Raw genomic sequence first — 19,841 nt, 5'->3', positions numbered from 1 at the left:
TGACAGTCAGTAGACAAACTAATCAGCAACTGTTCAAAGAATCAAATAATCATTAAAGTAATTTGTCAAGCAAAAAATCAATATATAATTGTATATATTTTACATTAAGATAAAATTAATATAGATTGTTTTTGGACTATTGGTTGAACAACACATTTGATGACATCACCCTGGGCTCTAGGAAATAGTGATGGCCATTTGTTGATGGAACTTCAGGATTAGGAGCTCTTAGATGGCTGCAATGTAACTCTGCTGATACAAAACCGTTGTCAAGTAAGAATGAGATTGCATAGAGGTATAAATTTGAACTGTGTCCAAATATTTCCAGTGAAGCTCATCAGTGCTGCCCTTCACTCTCCTGTATGGGAAATCCTGTTGCTCCTTACAAAACAAAGGTGAAAGAATAATGACAGAGGAAGGGTTTAAAGAGTGCTACTTAGAAATCTATAACACTGTGGGGAAAAGAAAAATCTGACTTTGACTTGAACAAAGACTTCAAATTGAAATGGGTCAGCAAGGTTGCATCAGTTTGCTTGTTTGTTTTCGTACCTTTCCATCTCTTAGAGATTAACAAAATGTTTTTATGGAAACAGTGTATGAGCCTATCAGAGCTGCTGTATAATGGCAAACCCATCAGCTGGCCAGAGAGAAAAACAGCCCAGCACACAATCTCCCTCTCTCTGTGCTCTACTCTTCTAGCTCGTGTGTGTGTGTGTGTGTGTGTGTTTCCTGGTGAATATGAATTGTCTGAATCACATACGCCCCTGGGGTCTGTCCTTATCCAAGAGTTTCTTTTAAACTTTTCCTGTCTGGGACCCAAACAGTATATGTTGAAGTTCAGGACTCCAGATTCTTGACCCATTAAAACACACCAGCACACTAATGGTGACCAACCAGAAATTCACCTGTGATGCCCAGCCGTGTTTGTGTGTATGATTGTGCTCGCACAACGCTGGCTGGCCAGTGCAGATACCACGGAGGAGCCGCTTGTTTGGAAAATGACTTCCACCTCATGTGCAGCTTCACCCTGAAAGTCAGAAATACCGTGTGTATGTGTGTGTGCGTGCAAGTGTGAGAGGAAAAAGAGAGCGCGAGAGAGCATGAGGAAGGGAGAGAGAGGCACTAGAAAGTTAGTTGTCATTCATAGCTGTGACTTATGTTAAGGACAGAGAACCTTGCACCCAAAAGGTGGCCATTTTAAAAAAGTTAACTTATCCATGTGTCTATCTCTGGATCACATCCATCCTTACTTCCTAAACATTTGCATTCTGGCACAAACATTTCCATCAACACAACACTCACAACGCTCAAAAAACACTTGCAATACTGTTAGCAGGCATTTTTAAGCATTGTTCATTTAGTTATTTTCCAGTTTAAAGCTACCTCTTACTAAAAACAGTCTGTGTAAAGAGAGAAACTGGAGCACAGTGCATTCACTTGGAGTGTGACTGTAGAGATGAAAGATGTTTAGTAAGTTACCATGATAAACCAAATACCAATTTGAGCTCACTGCCCGAATGGTGATAATAGCACTGCATGATGCAATACGCAACAGAGATGATGAAACTCCAGAAAAAAATATAAAAAAACTGTTTTAACACAATTTAAAAACATGATGCACTTCCAAAATGTTGTTGAAGGAGACTTAAACCTTTTTATTGATTCTTTTTGACCCATAGTAACTCTGCTCACAGCATGCTGACATCACCATTGATTTAGTTTGTGGGTTCTGCTGTTCTCCCGCTTTGAACGCTGTGTGATATGAGAAGGATCCAGTGTTTTAACCGAGTGCAGTGGGGTGTTATTGACAGCTGGCAGACCAAACACACAAATGATCTGGCTATATACAGCCAATAATGATCGATTCAAAAAGCATCTGGTAGTCCCAATCCTGTGGATTGGTTGGAGACATCCATACCTATGTATTTTCATATTATTATTGAGTTTGCTTGCATATGTTAAATGCTGAATACTTGGGCTGAACAATTTTGGAAAATAATCTAATTACAATTTTTATTTTATTTTTTTACCAATATTGCGATTTAATATGCGATTAACTTTTAAGCCCTTTACTTTCTGTATTATTCGAAACAGACATGCAGTAAATCAGTATATAGTATGACTAACACAATATTAGATAGATTAAACATACACTGTTCTTTCTTGTGGGTCAGGCCTGTGTTATGATGAAATTAGGTGATGCATGAATTATTATTATTATGAGCAATGGTGGAGAAGAAATATCAAATTTTAATTTGAGTCAAGTCATGACATTAAATAATATGATATAATATTATCAGGTAGGCCTAGCGCACTGGCTATAACCACGCTCTAACTCGGGACAGACTGGGCCTCTTTAGGCCTTTCACAGATATTTCCTAAGCTGACTGGTGGCTGTGTGTGTGACGCAGGTGCCGATTGGCACAATACGCTTTGATGCTTCTTCTGCAGACTGCTTTACTCTTGCATGTCATGTGACCAGAGTGTAATAGCAGCCTTTAGAAAATCTTGTTTTATCACATTGCGATAATATCGCAAATGCAATTAATCGTTCAGCCCTACTGAATACATTTTTTCAACAATACTAGCAGCAACTCTTGCCTACTTCAAAACATGATTCAGTCATGTAATACTGTATACATCTCTCTCGGCATTGCACACAAAGGAGCAATTAAGCAGTTGAGTGAGTTAGAGTGAACATGTGAGATAGTAAGAAGGAGATAAAGAGATGGAGAGCAAATGTGAGTGTTAAAGTTCATGCTAAAAAAAACCAATATCAAATCAATGGGTTTCAATCTAGTCTGAAAAGTGTAGACATGTGTGCCCAGGTGTATTCTGTTACTTATTACATAGGTTGGCATGATTCCATTTATCACCAAGTTTTGGTCTGTTAGTTTTAACCAGGAAGGAGGAAACTCGTATGTCTGAAGGTGACATTGAGAACAGGCAGTCGCAATATCGTCTCCAAACCTAAGTGGGAGTGTTGATACTTATAAAAGTGAAGAGAAAAGTGACAGAGGAAGTGAGATTGTATCACAATTAACATGAGTGCGTGTATGTGTGTGTGTGTGTGTGTGTGTGTGTGTGTTGCATGTGTGTGAGACTCTCAACAGCCCCTTTAGCTGAGTTAATTTCCCCTGACAGGAGGTCTCCACTCGTACTCTCATATAGAGAGAGATGAGTGCCCTCCAATCCACAGCCAGTGACACATGACTGACTGACTGACAAGCGGACAGAAGAAAATGAACTCTGAGCTCTCTCTCTTTCAGTCCCAGGAGGTGCACTGGACTATAGACAAAAATGCAGCTCTAAGTTTGTGGTTGTGTTTAGGTGATGATAAAAACACTAATATTTTAAGACTGAGTCTCCTTACTTGGCGAGAGGACTACTGTTGCATCAAATAAGACTACCAAACAAGCATAGATGCTTGCCTAGATATAACTACAGGCAAGTGTGGTTACAGGTTCTAAATTTCTGGTCACCTGTTTTCACACGGTTTCTGTCATGTCAAACGCAGGTGTAACTAATAACAATAATAGGTGCATTCTAACTAGGTGTGCCAATCCCACAGCTCTTGCACTGTGCATGTTGGTTAACTTCACAATTAAATGGAACAGAGCCATCAATAGTATTACTTACAGCTACATATTAAAGGTCAAAATGTCTGCTGTGAGAAAGGTATATAGTATAATTTAACGCACTGTATGGTAAAGCACATGCACACAGATCATTAGGAAATTTAAGGATGCTAGTATCTAGTGAAAAAACAAAACAAATGCAAGCGGGTTTTATTCATAGAATAGAGTTCAGGTCACATTTTACTCCTTTATATTTTCCCAAGAATCATTGCATCAGATCTGGAGTTTTGATATCTGTAAACATGACACTTACTTTAATGCAGGACAAGCCCGAGAATGAATGAATGTGAACTGATGCTTTGCCCGTAACAATCTAGCCAGGTGCTATAAATGTGTATTCTGCACACAACACTTACCTGGGGGGGATTCAGTAAGTAAAAAAATGTTTACACACATTGTTTTAGACTTGCCAAAGCGTCAGTGCATCTGGTGCTGTTGTTTATGGTGTGTTTTGTCTCGTCTGGTTTGCTTTTCTTGGCTGTGAAACATGTTTCTCCGTATAACATCATGAAGAATTCTCAGTGGTATGAAGATGTGGGGGTTTTTTTGGCACTCGCAAGAGAAAGTAGATTAAAGTGTTGCAATATTCTAGGCCTTTATTTCTGGAGATTGAATTGTGGGAAATAGTGGTTACTGAAGGTGAATCTGAAGTTTTCCACAGTTCTCCAATAATATTTAACAACAAATAAAATGAAACACTCAAGCTACAGGAAATGGTTTTGTTAAAAGCACACTTTCTTTTTAGCTATATGTTTTATAGTTCTGTTTCCTCACAGTGTAACTACCAGCAGCAAAATCTGTTTAGTTGTTTTCGGGCTGTGTCTCCACCTGAGCCCAGGCTTCCATCCATCACTGTCTGTAGAGCTGTTGGCTGACACCGTTTACTCCTTAAATAAGGTCAAGCCTGCAGTGACTAAACAATCAGCATTCTTTGACAAGAACATTTAAGTTTGGTTGGTGCGGAACCAAAGCTGTGCCCAGGATTATTTTGGAGAACTAGGCAAACAGGAACAGATGGAATTCCAGCTGTTACCAAACTTCACTAAAACTGTTGTCTTCCACTTGGCAGTATGTCTACTAAACTAACTAAATATTTTTTTCACATTGGCAGGGTTTTTGTATGTGTATAAACTCTCTGCAATTTATACAGCTTTGTCTTTATGTACTTTTTAAAATTAAATTTCATCGACTGTGAAAAATCTTCCCTAGTACACAAACAGTCCTGCACCTCGTCAAATCTCACGCATGCGCAAAAATTGACACATCTATTGCTACAAATGACCTACACAGTTTTATTCACCACCATAATGTTAAATTATTAGTTAGTGTCAGTTAATTTTAATGAAAGAGAATATATAAATACTAGACATTCCCTCAGATGCGTTTTCATACAGACGTTTGGCTGGAGGTTTCATCCAGCCAAACGTAGACAAATAAATTAGTAGTAGATTTCTCCATGGGCCATCAAAATTTTTTATTTCTAGCAGACTCTGCAACACTGACAACATCAGTACATATCTCTGTTAACATAATTGATAAGTCACATAACTTTCATAGAGCATGTATGAAATGCCAACATCATGACCTATTTTGAAATGCATACATCCACATCACCTACATCATCCCCTGTATTGTGTTTCAAAGCTTCTCAGTTTAGAATAACAGAATAAAAAATGCTGGAATCCGGCAACGTGATACGGCATAATGTTTGGAGATGCTGCTGGTGTGGAGTGTTATTTTTTTAGCTCAGAGCAGAACGGAAGGTTGCTGAGCAGCCCGGCTTTCTTTCTGATAAATAAGAGCTGCTGTGCTGTGCTGTGCATGTGCGCGTTTGTGGGTGTATGCGTTGCAGCTACAGGTATCCGGTCTAAACTAAGGGATGGTGGTCTTTTGGTGTGACACCTGAACGTTGTACACACAGTATAACCCTTGCTTTCTGTCTGTCACAAACACACACAAACACACACACAAACATCAGCAGCACTACATATTTTATATTTGCCACCAGAGTTGTGTGTGTGTTCTGTATGTGCGGGTGAATACAGCCTGTCAGTCTACTTTACTGAGTACAAACTGGCATCATTAGAGAAAATGGGACTGGCTGCCACGGCACAATGGTTACAACAGTGACAGCAGGGAAATGTGGAGATTGAAAACTGCTGTATTATTTCCAGCACAAGTACATTTGACAAGTTTGTATCTCCACAAACTTGGATACAGCTCAACTGGCAGAAATGATAGTGAGACACTGAGAGATGAAATAAGCATATGGCGACACACACACACACAGCTAAATGCACACACACTAAAAACTGTCACCGATAAGAGAGAATTATGTAGCAACATTGCAATAATTTTCTTCAAGAATCAAATACAAACAAACAAACAAACAACAGCAAAAATAAATATCAATATCGGTGTCAAGAAACTGCTTTAAAGGTTTTTGGTGCGCATCAGAACGTACACTAAAAACTCATTCAACTGTATCTCCACATATTTTTCATATTTAAACTACTTTTATATAACTGTACTTGGGTACTAATGAACACAGTTGAAATCCTATTCAATCCTACTTCAGCAGTTTCAAGCTTGCTTAAATCTTATTATCATATAAAGGATAACAGATTTCCCTCTGATGGAGACAAATGGGTAACTCAGATGCCTCAATAGAAAGTTTGTTGAATAAAGAATTTTGTGGTTTGAATGGGTGCTTTAATACTGGCTAAAACTTCAAAATGAGTACACGTAAGGCAATACAGCCACTGAATTACATGAAATGATCTCACATCAATAAAAGGATTATGCTCCTACACTATGAGAGGATTATGTGGCACTTAAACAAACTGAGCATGGTGTTTTCACTTGATTGCCATATGAAAAGGCAAGATTACAGCTAGGTTTAGGGAAGGACAACAGGTTATTTGAGGCTAATTTTTATCCACCCCCCGCACAGTGTTGGATTTGTTTCCATCACACACTCTTTTGAGGGATTCCTGGTAGTATTTGCAGCAAAGACATAGCGAGGAAATGGCTTGACACCAGGGTACACAGATGTTACTACAAACCCAATAACACTTAACCCCATGTCATAGAGCAACAAAAGGAGCTTGTTAGCCTACGGCAATGCTAATATTATGTACATTTATATCTTAAAGAAATAAATAAACATTTTGATTGTGAATTCACTTCCTTGCCAAGAGTTAGATGAGAAGATATCTCTTATGTACAGTCTGCAGCCAATTAGCTTATCTTAGCATAAATACTGGTTATAAGGCGAAACAGCTAGCTTGGCTCTGTCAAATGATAACAAATTCTGCACCAGCACCTCTAAAGGCCATAAATGAACTTATTGTTTGTTTTATCCATAAGCCATACATATCCCCATGCAAAACAACAAATTGTAATGTGTAAATTAAGGAGATCATGTCATGTTTATTAGTGAGCTTTAGAGCTGCTGGTAGGCGCTAGTTATTTTGTAGCTATTTCCCTATTTGCAGCCTTTAAGCTAAGCTACATATTGAACGCAAGGACATGAGAGTGGTATTGATCTTGTCATCTGACTTGCAGCAAGAAGGAAAATAAGCACATTTCCCAAAAACTATTACTGTTTTCCTCTAGATCATCATGAGGTCACAGAGTACTATCTGTCTTAGAAAACTGTATTTGGCTGCAGATTTTTGCTGAGACCAGCCCAAAGGTTGGGATCCTTAGTTTTTTTAATCCTCATGTCATTCCTCCACTCTGATCAGCTACACTCCCATCGGCTCAAAGACCTTGACGTGTCCTGTCCATGTCTTTTTCTATATCAGCTTTGCTTTCTAGTTTTTGTCAACTCGACTGCTGCCAACCTTCTTTTGATTTTTAATCTGTCCTCCCCCTGAGCACTGCACTTTGTTGTTTTTCCCCTCATCTCAGTCTCTTTTCTCCACTTTTGTTCCTTTTAGCTTAACTAATTTTTTTACTATCCTCTCTGCCTTTAAATATCCCCACCACCTTTCATCTTTTACCTGTCCTCTCTACTTTCTTCTCTGCATAGTTCTCCTCTTCTCCTCTCCAGCTCAGTATGTGCTTTAGAATACAGCCTTTTTATATTTTCTGCAATATCTCACCTGCCTCACTCTGTTTTTTGTGCCAAAATTCAGAACAGCATCCCACCTCTGTTGCTTTGCCGCCCTTTTCTCAACAGCAAATGGAGTCCAGATGGCCTGTTTCAGTGCTTAGTATTCACTACTGTCCACATGGAATATGCACATTTAACCACCATGGAGGTTTTAACTACACGCAGCACATAAGACACTTGAATCTCTACTGCGCATATTAGAAGAAATGTGAGGATTTGGCATGTAGGGATGGTGATATTGGTCAATCCATCTGTTTAATTGTTCCAATGAATTCATGTAAAGTTGGTAGAGCTTTCTTCTCCAATGGCCGTTGTCTTTGGAATATTTAAGGGATGTGAGCTTTGTGACTGCAATGGTCTGATGTGAACATACAAAATCGAGTGAAGCAGGATAAAATTGAGAACGGGATATTATGGAGAGTGAAAATTATATTTCTTTCTTTATAGATTGTCTAAACACAGAGTATACGGTGAGCTGAGGTCTTACTGTATGTAGCAGAAATTATTAAAATTGCTCTGTTTCTCTGTTTGTCTCCAGGTCCTCTCTTACGTGCCCTCATTGCCTTAAGCAGAGCAACACCTTTGACCCATTTTCATGTATCTCCCTGCCTATTCCCCTACGACAAACCAGGTGAAGTATAACACACACGACAAGTGATAAAGTCAAAAGTATATTTATTAAAACAGCTAAGATGTGTTTAGTGTATATGTTGAGAATATTCTACTATATGCATCCAGTGCATACACAAAACTGTTTAGTCAAGCAAAAGCTTTTATTAGCTGCTGGAAAGTCAACACTCTGGATGTATGAGGTTGTCACCTGATATCAGTGATATGGATGTGATCATCTAGTCTACTTAATATAGCAGAAGGATAGCTGTACTGTAAAAGCACACGTTTCTAAATTACATTTGACAAATGTGATTACACAAACACACATGTATGCACACATTTGCACAAACATAAATTGTCCATAAAAACTCCCTGACCATCGGCGTCGCCAGGTAATTTTTCCGCGGCTTTTGACTGTAGCCCCGAATGTAACTCAGCAACAAAAATATTTTCTATGTTAATATGCAATAATCTTCATGATGCAGCCTCTCTCACAGGTCTTCAAAGAGCGGAGGCTACTCGCAATAATATTGCTACATTTTCTTTAAAGTTCACGTAACGTGACCCCCCACCGTTACTCAGCCTGCCTGCATTTAGAGGGAGCACGAGAGGAGAGAGAGAGACAGAGAGAGCATTGCTCACAGCTTCAGGGCCTATCTGTGTCTTCTGAATTGTCCCTAGCAAAATTGTAATCAATACATTTCAATATAAATGTTGTCGGTCAGTGTCTAGTCAGTGTATATGCTACACAAACGGTTAACAGTCGTTCAGAAGTGCTGAAGTGAACATTAGTGTGGAATTGTGGTGATATTGCTGTCTGATCACAAGTGTTTTCAGTTTCGGTTTTCTTCCTCTGATGAAGAGCAGTGCGCTCGTCTCATCGAGTAGGCTACAAGTCAAATTACTTATTTATATAGGCCTAACTGTTTTTAAAAAATGGGCCAACGATCAGCCCATAAAGCATAGGCCTATATTGGGCTTTAAATTCTATTATATTTTTTATGTCACCTGCCACCTAAATTTTGTCCTTCCCTTTATAAATATAAAGACATTTCCACCTTAAATTGGTGCAGAAAATCGCTCCAAAATTCAGGAAATTAAGTGTTTAATACTCAAAATCTTCTGGGGGAGGACCCACAGACCCCCTATTTACCAGAATTTCCATCAAAGCAATGGCCCAACTTACACCTGAGCTGAGTTTGAGCTGAGTCTAATCAGCCAGAATAATTGAACCCACCTGTTTAGGTATGCAGGGGCTTGAATGGGGAGCATTTTGGTGACCAAAGCATGCTGGGTAACCACAACAGTTACTATATTAACATGCCCAAAATATTAAATTTTTATATATAATATTTTTATAATATTCCTTCTTAGATTCATTATTGTCATATTCTGAAAATTAGTGTGGATGTAAATGTAGTGATTGTAGGTTTTGTCTCAGGCTATCCCCTTTCCCTCTCTGCCCAGCTATCAGTTGAATTCCATTCATATGATTTTATGATTTGCCGACGTTCAGTGAATCCTGCTATCTTCAAGCATGCAGACACATCCTCTCTGCATCCTCTCTGCATGCCTGCCACAGTGCTAACCCCAAACTCAGTTTTACAGTATAGGTTTTCTGACAATGTGTGGTCTGTCCCTGCAGTTGTCTGAGCCCAGCACAGAGAGAAATTCATTCAGGTTCGATGTGGACCCACACTGACCAGACACACTGTAGCATGATCCCAGCAGAATATCTGATACGTCTGAGGCCCCCAGAGACATAGTTGGGTTTGACTGGCAGCGTAGAACTGAGGTCTGGGTGCTGCAGATAATGCCATTGTGGCAGAGAGAAAAGGAGGGTGGCAGTGTCTCTGACTGTGTTTTCTCCAAAAATTATAGTTAAATTGTATGTCCACAGTCTATCTATAATTTTTTCATATTGATTGTTTATACTCTGTTTCTCCTCCCAAAGTTTAATTCATTTTTGGGGGGGGGGGGATTTTCCTTTTCCCGAATCGATGGTCTAAGGACAGAGGGTGTCACAGTCAGGCTTACTTTACTGTATCTAAGGTTATTTTTCTATGACAATTTAAAATATTCAAAGTCAAAAAACGTTGGATAGATACTTGTTAGTGACAGGTCAGTGACTAATTCAGTAATGTTAATAAAGTCAGTGTGTGTCACTGGGCATTTGTAAAGCATTCTGCATGAGTACTGTAGGTACAATAGTATAATAGGGCAAAAAGGTTACTCAAGCTTTGAATGCATGCAGCCTGTATGATGTTTCCCCCTTTGTGGATATGTTGGACTATATACAAAACATATATGGCAGATATTTGAACTGATTTTCAAACGTTCTATACAAAGATCTGTTTGTATTATCACGTACAGTCCAAGATGTGAAATTAACTTAAATTAATGATTCGTCGCCTAATCAACGATCAGTGATGCAGACATTTAACAGTGCCAGTAAGTGGGATATAAAATACAGTGCAACAAAATGAACTCCAATACATTAAATATGCAAAAAAAAAAAAAAACTGCCTCCCGAGCAAACAGCTGCGGACTATGGGATTAAGATCACATTTTGGCATAATATATTAACACTGTGCTATACCTCACTCAAACCATCTGTAAACATGATGCTACAAGTCGCATAGACTGATCATTTTCTAGACGATTTGAATGGGATTCATTTTAAATATGCAGAAACGCTTTTAAGGTTGTTAAATCTGTTAGCAGTTTGAGCATGATCCTGGCTCTAACATAGCTTTGAATGACCTGAATAGCAGCGGGCACTCTTGGTGCTTCTTGTGGAAACATATGAGAGATGCTGTTTAATAGAGACTATTGAGCTCCAAACCAGCAGTGGGTAGGCGAGTAGGCTGTAAAAACCTGTGCTTTTTAAGATGACATCTCTATTTCCTGTTCCTCCTGAGTATCATCTCACACCTCTCATCCTGTTTCATTTCACATCCCGGTGTCTCATCTCAAAGCATCTAACGACGTAAATAAAACAATTGCTCAGATCCTCCGCTGTCTGCCCTGTCAGCCTCCCCACTGCTAACACATTACTCACCTGAATTATGCATGATGGGAAACAGGAAGTTGAGGTGTCAGCGATTACACCGTCTTCATCCCAAATGAGAAGGCGAGACCTTACTCTGTCTCCGCTCTCTCTATTCATCAATACTCGTGTCTCGCTTCTTTCTTTCTCCACTCTCTGCTCTTTTTTCTGTTCTCTCATCTTCTCATCAAACTCCGTCCTCAGTTACAGATCTAATCTTAATTTCCAGCCCTGCGTCCCTTACAGAAGGTTCAGATTGCTGTAAATCAGACGTGTCCCAGCATACAGCAGCAGGTTCTGCATGACCATCACCAATGTGCTGGTTTAGCACATTATGACCAGTCACGCATACAAGAGAAAAATTAGACGCTACAAGGCAACATCTGAAAATAGTTAATTGACTTGAGATATTAAGTCAGACACAGACAAACCAGTGGGTTATGCTCATGAAATTAGTTTTTGTACAACAGTATTGTCACAGGAAATCTTGTCCCCAAACTTATTAAATATTAAAATGCTCAGTAGTACATTTCAGAGTCTCATTTTAGTGAATGTTTTGTTTTGCTGTTTAGCAGCTGAAATATATCAAGAATCGGCTAAGCTCTTGAACCAACTGACAACATGAATTTTGTTGCCCCTGGCGTCACTCTCTCTTTTTGGTTTTGGTTGATATGTTTGTCTTTAGACAGTAGGTGCATAACACCCGGTGTGTGTGTGTGTGTGTGTGTGTGTGTCTGCGTACAAAGATGTAAATAACTCTGTATGCCAGGGTGTATTTGGAATCTGTAATGTAAACATGCAAAATCAGAATTGCAAAACAATTTGGCACTTTGCTCATGTCATCTATCTTCCTCCTCTTTGTCTTCCTATCCCTCCCTCCTTTACATACACAAACGCACACACACATGGACACTTCCCCACCCTTCCTCCCTCCTTCACCCCCTTTTCTATTTTCCCCACAGGCCGATATGTGTGACGCTGGTGTTCAGTTCAAAGGGTCAAAGGTACCTGCGGGTAGGGTTGGCTGTACCTCTCTTTGGTCCCCTGTCCTGCCTGCGAACCATGGTGGCAGAGGAGGGCAACATCTCCCCAGACCAGGTAAACGCACACACCAAGTCGTGATTCCATCACTTTAGAGGACATTACATGAACTTACATTTCCTGAAGTCTTACCCTAACCATAACCACTACTTGCATTACTCTAAACCTTACCCTAACCTAAGCCTTAACCCTGAGATGGATGCATGCCATTTAGATGAGCCGTGTCCAGGGTTCTGGTATTGTGCATGCTGGCTAAGTGACATGGTTAAGTCGGACATTTAATGGAACTGAGCCATCATCAATGTTATTAGTAACACTAAGGGCCCTATCTTGCACTCTAGAGTCAATTAGGCAGCAGAGTAACTTAACTGATTATTAAAATCTCCCGAAACCACGACAGGATCGGTCAGGATCTAATGTTAATTTATGTTCTGTGTTCTACACGTCCAAAAGGACTCACACACAGTCCAGGTTCATACAGTGAAACTGTTTGGAGTAAAGCAGCTGTCCCGATCAATTCTGTGCTTCATCAGAGTGTCTAAATTATATCAAAAATATCAAATAGAATTCTCTATTATAGCAGGGTAACACCTGAATGCATGTGTACACCATGAGCAAGGGTAAAGAGAAAGGTTCCAGAGGCGTATGTTTATCAGTCTTCCACCTGCCCTACAAAAGATGATGAATACTGCTGGATCTTTCTTAGGAAAATAAAGGAGTTGCAAAGACTCAAAATAGTCCATGAAAAAGAAAATACATTTTTTGTCTTGATTCATGGATGTATGGTTCCACTATCATTATAGAACAAATTTACCTGTCAAAATGCATTTGTGCCACAATTAGAAGTACCATAAATGTTTTCTGATATACATTGTCTAGTAAAGGAGGCCAATCTTTTTGTAATAATAGTGTAATAATGTTCCTAGTTGAGAGAAGGATGTGATGATGATTTCTTTTTGTCTTTATGTCAGGATTGATGCGTCACAGTTCTTCAGTTTGATGTTTTGTGGTTTTCTATGGGGTAGACACCTTTTTTCATTCAGCTAATAGACCCTAAATTAGTTGTGTGGGTGGCTGTGCATAATAAAATAGTTTGGAAATGGAAGCTTTTAGGATACTTGTACAATTAAACAGGAAATTTAATTATACTTGTACAATTAAACAGGAAATTTAATTATTTTAATTATTTAATTTAATTACTAAGTTTCCCTGGTTTCCTGGTGAGGAAATTAATATCAGTTCACAGGGTGAGATTTTCTTTATATATTATATTATATTTTTTATCATTATTATATTTTCGTTAAGCTGTTGCTTCTCCTATGGTCTACTCACACATGTGTTTTTATTTACTTTTTCTTACTCGGGCCTGTGTGAAAGTTTAGACACTTTGCTTAATTAAACCCACAGTGCGGAACAAACACATCGACACAGGCTCATGACATATGACTGCAGGTGAGCTCGTCCCATGCTTGTGTTTAGAAATAGTTAAAAAAATACATAGAAATGTCCACAGTTCCAAGACAATATTCCATTATTTAAGTAGAGTAAATGTAATAGTAGCTTACTCCAATAGTTATATTGTGCCAACCTGACCAACATCCGTGTCTGCCCTCAGTCCCTTCTCTTGTCTCAGTGCCCTCTGAGGAAAAGCTACACCAAGGCTTCCTTCACAAACCTTTCTTGGATGCTTCTTAGGTTTTTCTCCTCTGTTAGTTTGATTGTATTTGTTAGGGTAGGAAAACGGACACCTTTTATCGCCCTTATTGGTTCTACATTGAATACCTACCAGCAAAACTCAGAGTTTGCACAAAGTATTGGAGCATAAATGGAAATAAAGTACAAAAGGGCAGGTGAGGACAAAAACGGATGTATGTGTAACCACTGTGATGGTGGTTTTCACTTCTTTGCCTGCGGCTTTGGCAAAAGCAAGTCATCGGACAGAGGAATTTCTGGTCTGACCGAACCCAACAGGGAGTGCTCAGACACACACACACACACACTATGTGATAACTTCAGAAAGCCACGGAACAGTTTGTTTTTTGCCTTTTATCTGTATCCTTATCTCCCACCCTGTAAATTGTCTTTGAAGAATATTTGATTAGAGTATAATAAAAGTGTGTGTGTGTGTGTGTGTGTGTGTGTGTGTGTGTATGTTGGACCTCCATACTAAATTTCTTTGTTGTACCACATTCATGTTTTCAGTGTCTCCCTCATCTAAGCATCTACTAAGTTCCTGAGCCAGTTTTCAGCTGTGATATTAATTGTCTTACATCCTTTTCATGTCTTCTATTCTTTTCTCTATTTAAGAACTAATACAGCATGTTTTCAACATTTACAGATATACTGAAACATGATGAAGTTGTTTTTCTAACATACAAAAATAAAAGGCTGCCCATAGACAAGTCCAACATACCAAAGCCACTTGTCACATTTTGTCATCATCCATTATTAAAACTTTTACTTTTTTAGTAAATTAAACTCATGGTTCAGTCTGTTTCACAAGTGAAAGTTAACATACCTAAGAGTACTGTTGCTGTGGTTACCTGCAGTTTAATAATCCTTTCACACAGATTTGGCACTTTGAAATCATTTAACAGGGCACCTGCCTGTCAATCACAAGTAAGTATTATCTGTGGTCATGGTATAAGAGACACAAATAAAGAAGCCCACACTTCAAATACAGTCTGCACTTCAAATTCTTACAAGCACAAAATATACAGCAGTGAGAATTTCACAGCTCTTCTCACTTGATACAATTTTTCTCTTTCACTGTCGGGGCTCTGAACAGCTTGACTAAAACATGAAACTAGGAAATCCACATCTCTGATAGATAAATTCTAAAAAGAAACTCGTCCTTAATATCATTCCCTTTGCAGATGTTCATGTTTTGAATTTTCATGTATTTCATTTGCCAAGTTGTGGCTTTTGTGCTTGTTTAAGAAATTTCCTTTAGTCTTGTAGAAGCTGCATTTTATTATTTATTTATAAAGATTTAAAGCAGCAACCTTTAGGGTTCACTTTGATTTCTTTTGAGCTGATTACAAATGTCCCTAGTTTTTTAAATTCCTTTCTGAGGTTGCCTGCGTACAGTAACTTTGTTGCTTTATTTCTGTGAGTCATGCATCTATGCAAGTGATCTCAGAGTGAGTTCTGGTACTGTACCATTGTGGCTCAATGTTGTTGTTTTGTCACTTTGAGTTGAATTAATTTTTGTCACTTGTGGGGTAATTTGGTTTGCAGCAAATAGGAAAATAAATCTGGTTCAGCTCTGCAAGGATTGCTTCAGGCGCGTCTGTAGGCACAAAAGTTCACAGTGTCTCTCTTGCGGTCTCTTTTCAGGTCATCCTATCAGAGTTGTACTCCACGGGTTTCCAGCGTTCATTTTCCGATGATGATGACCTGACAGCAGTTGCTGATAGCGACGTCGTTTACGCTTTTCAGGCTCCTCCCCTCTATAGTCGTGGAGGCTCTGCACCGCACTCAGGTAACCTGCAGTATAAGCAAATTTCACAGCCAAACATTTTACCTTAGTGACAAGAAGGCTAGTGTCTGCAATGTGCTTTGTATTCCTCCTTTTCTTCTGGTCACATCATCCAAGCAAATTAAATTAAATAACGGCCATGTGTGGTAGCCAGCTTGGTGCATCATATCCTAAATAAAAAGTTTGTTTGAGTATCGTTTCACCAGGATGAGCACCTACAAATGATTAATTTATCTAAAACTAGATTTCACATATCACTACATTTTGGCAATTAGGAGCCATTTCACTCTGGTCTCTGACGATAACTCCACATGTCAGAAGTAAAATGACCCTTTTTTGAATATTTCCCAGCCCTTGCTCCCCCTCGTATTTTGTTCATAAGGTAAACAGCAACAGAAGAGCTCTGTCTCCTTACGATAATGAAGTAGAGAGACAGGTATGAGGTTGAGTCAACCTTGCATCATCACCGGCCTTTAAATGAACCCTTTTTGTCCATGCAAGACACTGCTGATTGCACTGTTGACATGTGAATGAGGACAAGTACAATGACACACACACACACACACACACACTTACTGCTTTGTGAAGCAAACCTGCTCACTGAATGTTCTCTAGAGCCCCTTTGAGACGTGCACTTCTTTCTGTAAAGAAGACAACACATTTCCGCCTGCTTGAGACCCAGAGGGTGGAGTTTGAATTATATTGCATTGTGAGAACTGTGGGATCTGTGTGGAAGCTTGACCCTAAAAGATAACACAAGCTCTGCTGCCCATCTTTATGAAAATGCAGTACTACATCGCTGTACTAGCCCTTTAAATGGGCTGCCTATTTCTGACAGCAGTGTTATAAATATCACATATAGGCCTAATGAGGATTTCTTTTGCACAAAAGGGGTTCCATCAGATTTAATACAGGGTATCTGCAGGCCTTCAAAGCATTGAATTCAGTTTTCTACAAAAAGGCCTTAAAAGGCTTGAATTGAAATTACAGAAGCAATTTTTAAGCATAAATTTCAGTCAGCACCATCAAACCTGTAGCAAACACTGCTAGCTAAGGTAGCCATGAAGCGCATCGTCTTATAAAGGGCAAATAAGTTTTATTTTAACACTCTTTTCTCCTGATGACATTACTTACCACTCACTCCTGATCTTCAGCAGAGCTTCCACCGTGCTCAGGAGGAAAGCAGGGCTGTAGCGCCGCTCTATCTCTAACGGTCCTGTCACTTGTCACTTTTCACCTGCCACTAGTGACCTATGTCTGAAACCAACACAGCACATAACTTTAACAGGTCAACATTAATGTGTGAAAAGGGCTTAATTGAGTCATATTACTACTGTGAGCGTGCGGTCATCAATTGCAATCTACGACGGTTGCCAGTTAGGCAAGTTATGGTTCACCAACCACCAACTTACTTCTGAATGAAGCCTTTATAGGGGTTTTTCTTAACTCTGAAGAAGATTGACATCAATAATTCACACATGTGCTCGAAGTGCTCATGAAAAATTAAGACTCTTCACTTTCTCAACAGGAGGCATTTCTATTGTCACTTCAAAAAGTAAAAATAATGTCATAGTCCCGAGAGAGGGAGCAAGCATACAGTATGCTTCCACTCACAGTCTCACACAGAAACACACGTGCTAACACAAGCATGCATGAACAAAAACACACAAACACCTACTGTGTAAGTCAAGTAGGTAATGAATCCATTAGAAATACACTGGAGAGTCTCATAAATACACGGCTCTCAAGAGGAAACCTTGCAGAGAACACACAACTCACACACACACACACACACACACACACACACACAGAAATATACTTGTAATGAATCACACTTAAGTGCTCACTGGGAAATTTGACTCGTGAGCGATCTGATGAAAATGTGAATGGTCCTTACATCGGAATAATTCATAAGATCATAGCCAACCAGATTCCAGGATATCATAACTTCATTCAATTGGATTTATGTCACATTTTATGAAGTGTAGCATGTGGATTTACACAGGCCTTACAGCTGCAAGAGATAAAAAATGATGTATGGCAGTATTTTCTGCATAATTTTGTCTTAGTTGGGCGGATAGTTGCGTTAAACAGTATGTAGACATTGTGGCATTAGGAACATATTTTAATACATTTAGCATGATGAGCATGATTAAATATGTCTTTTTGTGTCTTTTGGTTTGACTGTTGACAGTTTTCATTGTATAAAGACTGCTTTGGTAATTGTCACACCAGGTTTGACACTTCACAAACTTATATCCGTATGTTACTATGGTTACCAAGGTTGTGTAAGGTCATAGTTACTCTGGGGCTTAAGGAGGCATCACTTTGCCAATTTAGTAGTAGTCTCTATATAGTCTCTCTGCTGTAAGTATATTATACTGTACATAATATAAAGTACTCAAGTGCTCAGGTAACCTGTAAGCATATTTCACAGGCAGACATTTTACTTTGGTGTCTGCAGTGTGCTTTGTATTCCTCCTTTTCATTCTGTTTCTTTATGCATGATAGCACCCACGCAAATTTAATTAAATAACGGCCATGTCTGAATGCCTGCCTGGTGCATCACATCATCCAAAACAAAAAGTTTGCTTGAGTCTCGTCTCACCAGGATGAGCTCCTACAAATGATTAATTTATCTAGAACTGTGAGAAATCACCACATTTTGGCAATTAAGAGTAATTTCACTCTGGTCTCTGAAGATATTTACACATGTCAGAAGCATAATGTCCCATTTTTTTAATGTTTTCCGGCCCTTGTTCCATCTCTTATTTAGTTGCTATGTGTGAATTTTAGAGGGGAAATTGCTATATCGTGTATTTTACACTATATTGAGGTTGAATGCAGTGTGTAGTGTGATAGATAGTAAATAGGTAGTGATTGCAATACAGCAAATGTCTTTTCACACAAGCCACATCAATGTTTTTGTATATTGTGGGGACTAGTTGTTTGATTTGGTCTTCATCACATATATCAGTTAGTGCCAGAGGTCTCTTCCTCAGACTAATCAATCCTTCTGTTACAGTATTGCTACTGACAGTCCGTCATGTAGTTTGTTTTTGCAGCTTCTGTGAAAAAGTAAAACCTACTGCTGCCATGATGGCTGACCAGATTGAAAGCCTGTAGAACCAAAAATGTGGGAAGATGGGAAGATGGGTTTATCTCAGGTAATGTGTTAAACCAATTGATTTCCATATAATTTAGAAAATCTCAGGTAATGTGTTTTTCTAAATAATATGGAAATCACGTTAAGTTCACGTTAAATTGGATTTGTGTGACAGCTTTCACAGCTCCTCTTTTCACCCTATGTGTTGTACGCTCCACTCTTGAGCTACAGAGTGATGCATCTTACTTGTATAAAATTTTTGTTGGGAGTTGCACATGTGCAGTTCCCAGGTAAAGACTACTAGCCAATCAGAAGCAGAGAAGGACGGGTCGTAAGAAACAAGGTAATGTGATCCAAAGCAAAGCTGCTTCAGACTGCGACCGTAACCTAGCAGATGGTATAAGTTACTCACAAGTCCACAACCACACAACATCATTGTTCCACATCTTACCATCAGGACTAAACGTTGAACTGTTGCCGGTGTTCTGACGATCTATGCTGCCTTGCCGAAAAATGCTACCATAGCACAAATCGATAGACTCGACTCTACTTGGCCCTGCTCCGTTTTCCATTGCAGATAGTACCCAGAGATAGTACGTAGCTTGTCGTCATAGCGACGCCACACACAACTGCCGCAACATAATGTTCAATGCGACACACACACCAGCGATCCACACAGCTTTTTAAAGTTAAAACGTTTCAACATTACTCAGAATGTAAAGACAGATAAGCGGTATGAAAACCTTCCAGCTGTGTTTTCCTCTGCCGTTGTTGCTGCAGCGGTCTGTGTGACG

The 19,841-nt window shown here is 39.2% G+C and overlaps 1 protein-coding gene across 1 annotated transcript in view; it reads left to right on the top strand.

Moving 5' to 3' along the window:
* Nucleotides 1-19,841, top strand: part of usp43a (ubiquitin specific peptidase 43a) — a 146,711-nt gene that overhangs the window by 47,723 nt on the left and 79,147 nt on the right. The window contains exons 4-6 of the mRNA XM_038713771.1: nt 8,297-8,389; nt 12,382-12,517; nt 15,800-15,944. Coding sequence (XP_038569699.1) covers nt 8,297-8,389; nt 12,382-12,517; nt 15,800-15,944 — 374 coding nt within the window. The remainder of the gene's footprint in view (nt 1-8,296; nt 8,390-12,381; nt 12,518-15,799; nt 15,945-19,841) is intronic.

Source organism: Micropterus salmoides, unplaced genomic scaffold (assembly GCF_014851395.1).
Source record: "Micropterus salmoides isolate LMB-PRFRI ecotype aquatic unplaced genomic scaffold, ASM1485139v1 Ms_hic_scaffold_12, whole genome shotgun sequence".
In the NCBI taxonomy this organism is placed as follows: Eukaryota; Metazoa; Chordata; class Actinopteri; order Centrarchiformes; family Centrarchidae; genus Micropterus; species Micropterus salmoides.
The sequence above is the reverse complement of the archived record's forward strand: the minus strand, read 5'-3'. Positions and strand labels throughout refer to the sequence as shown.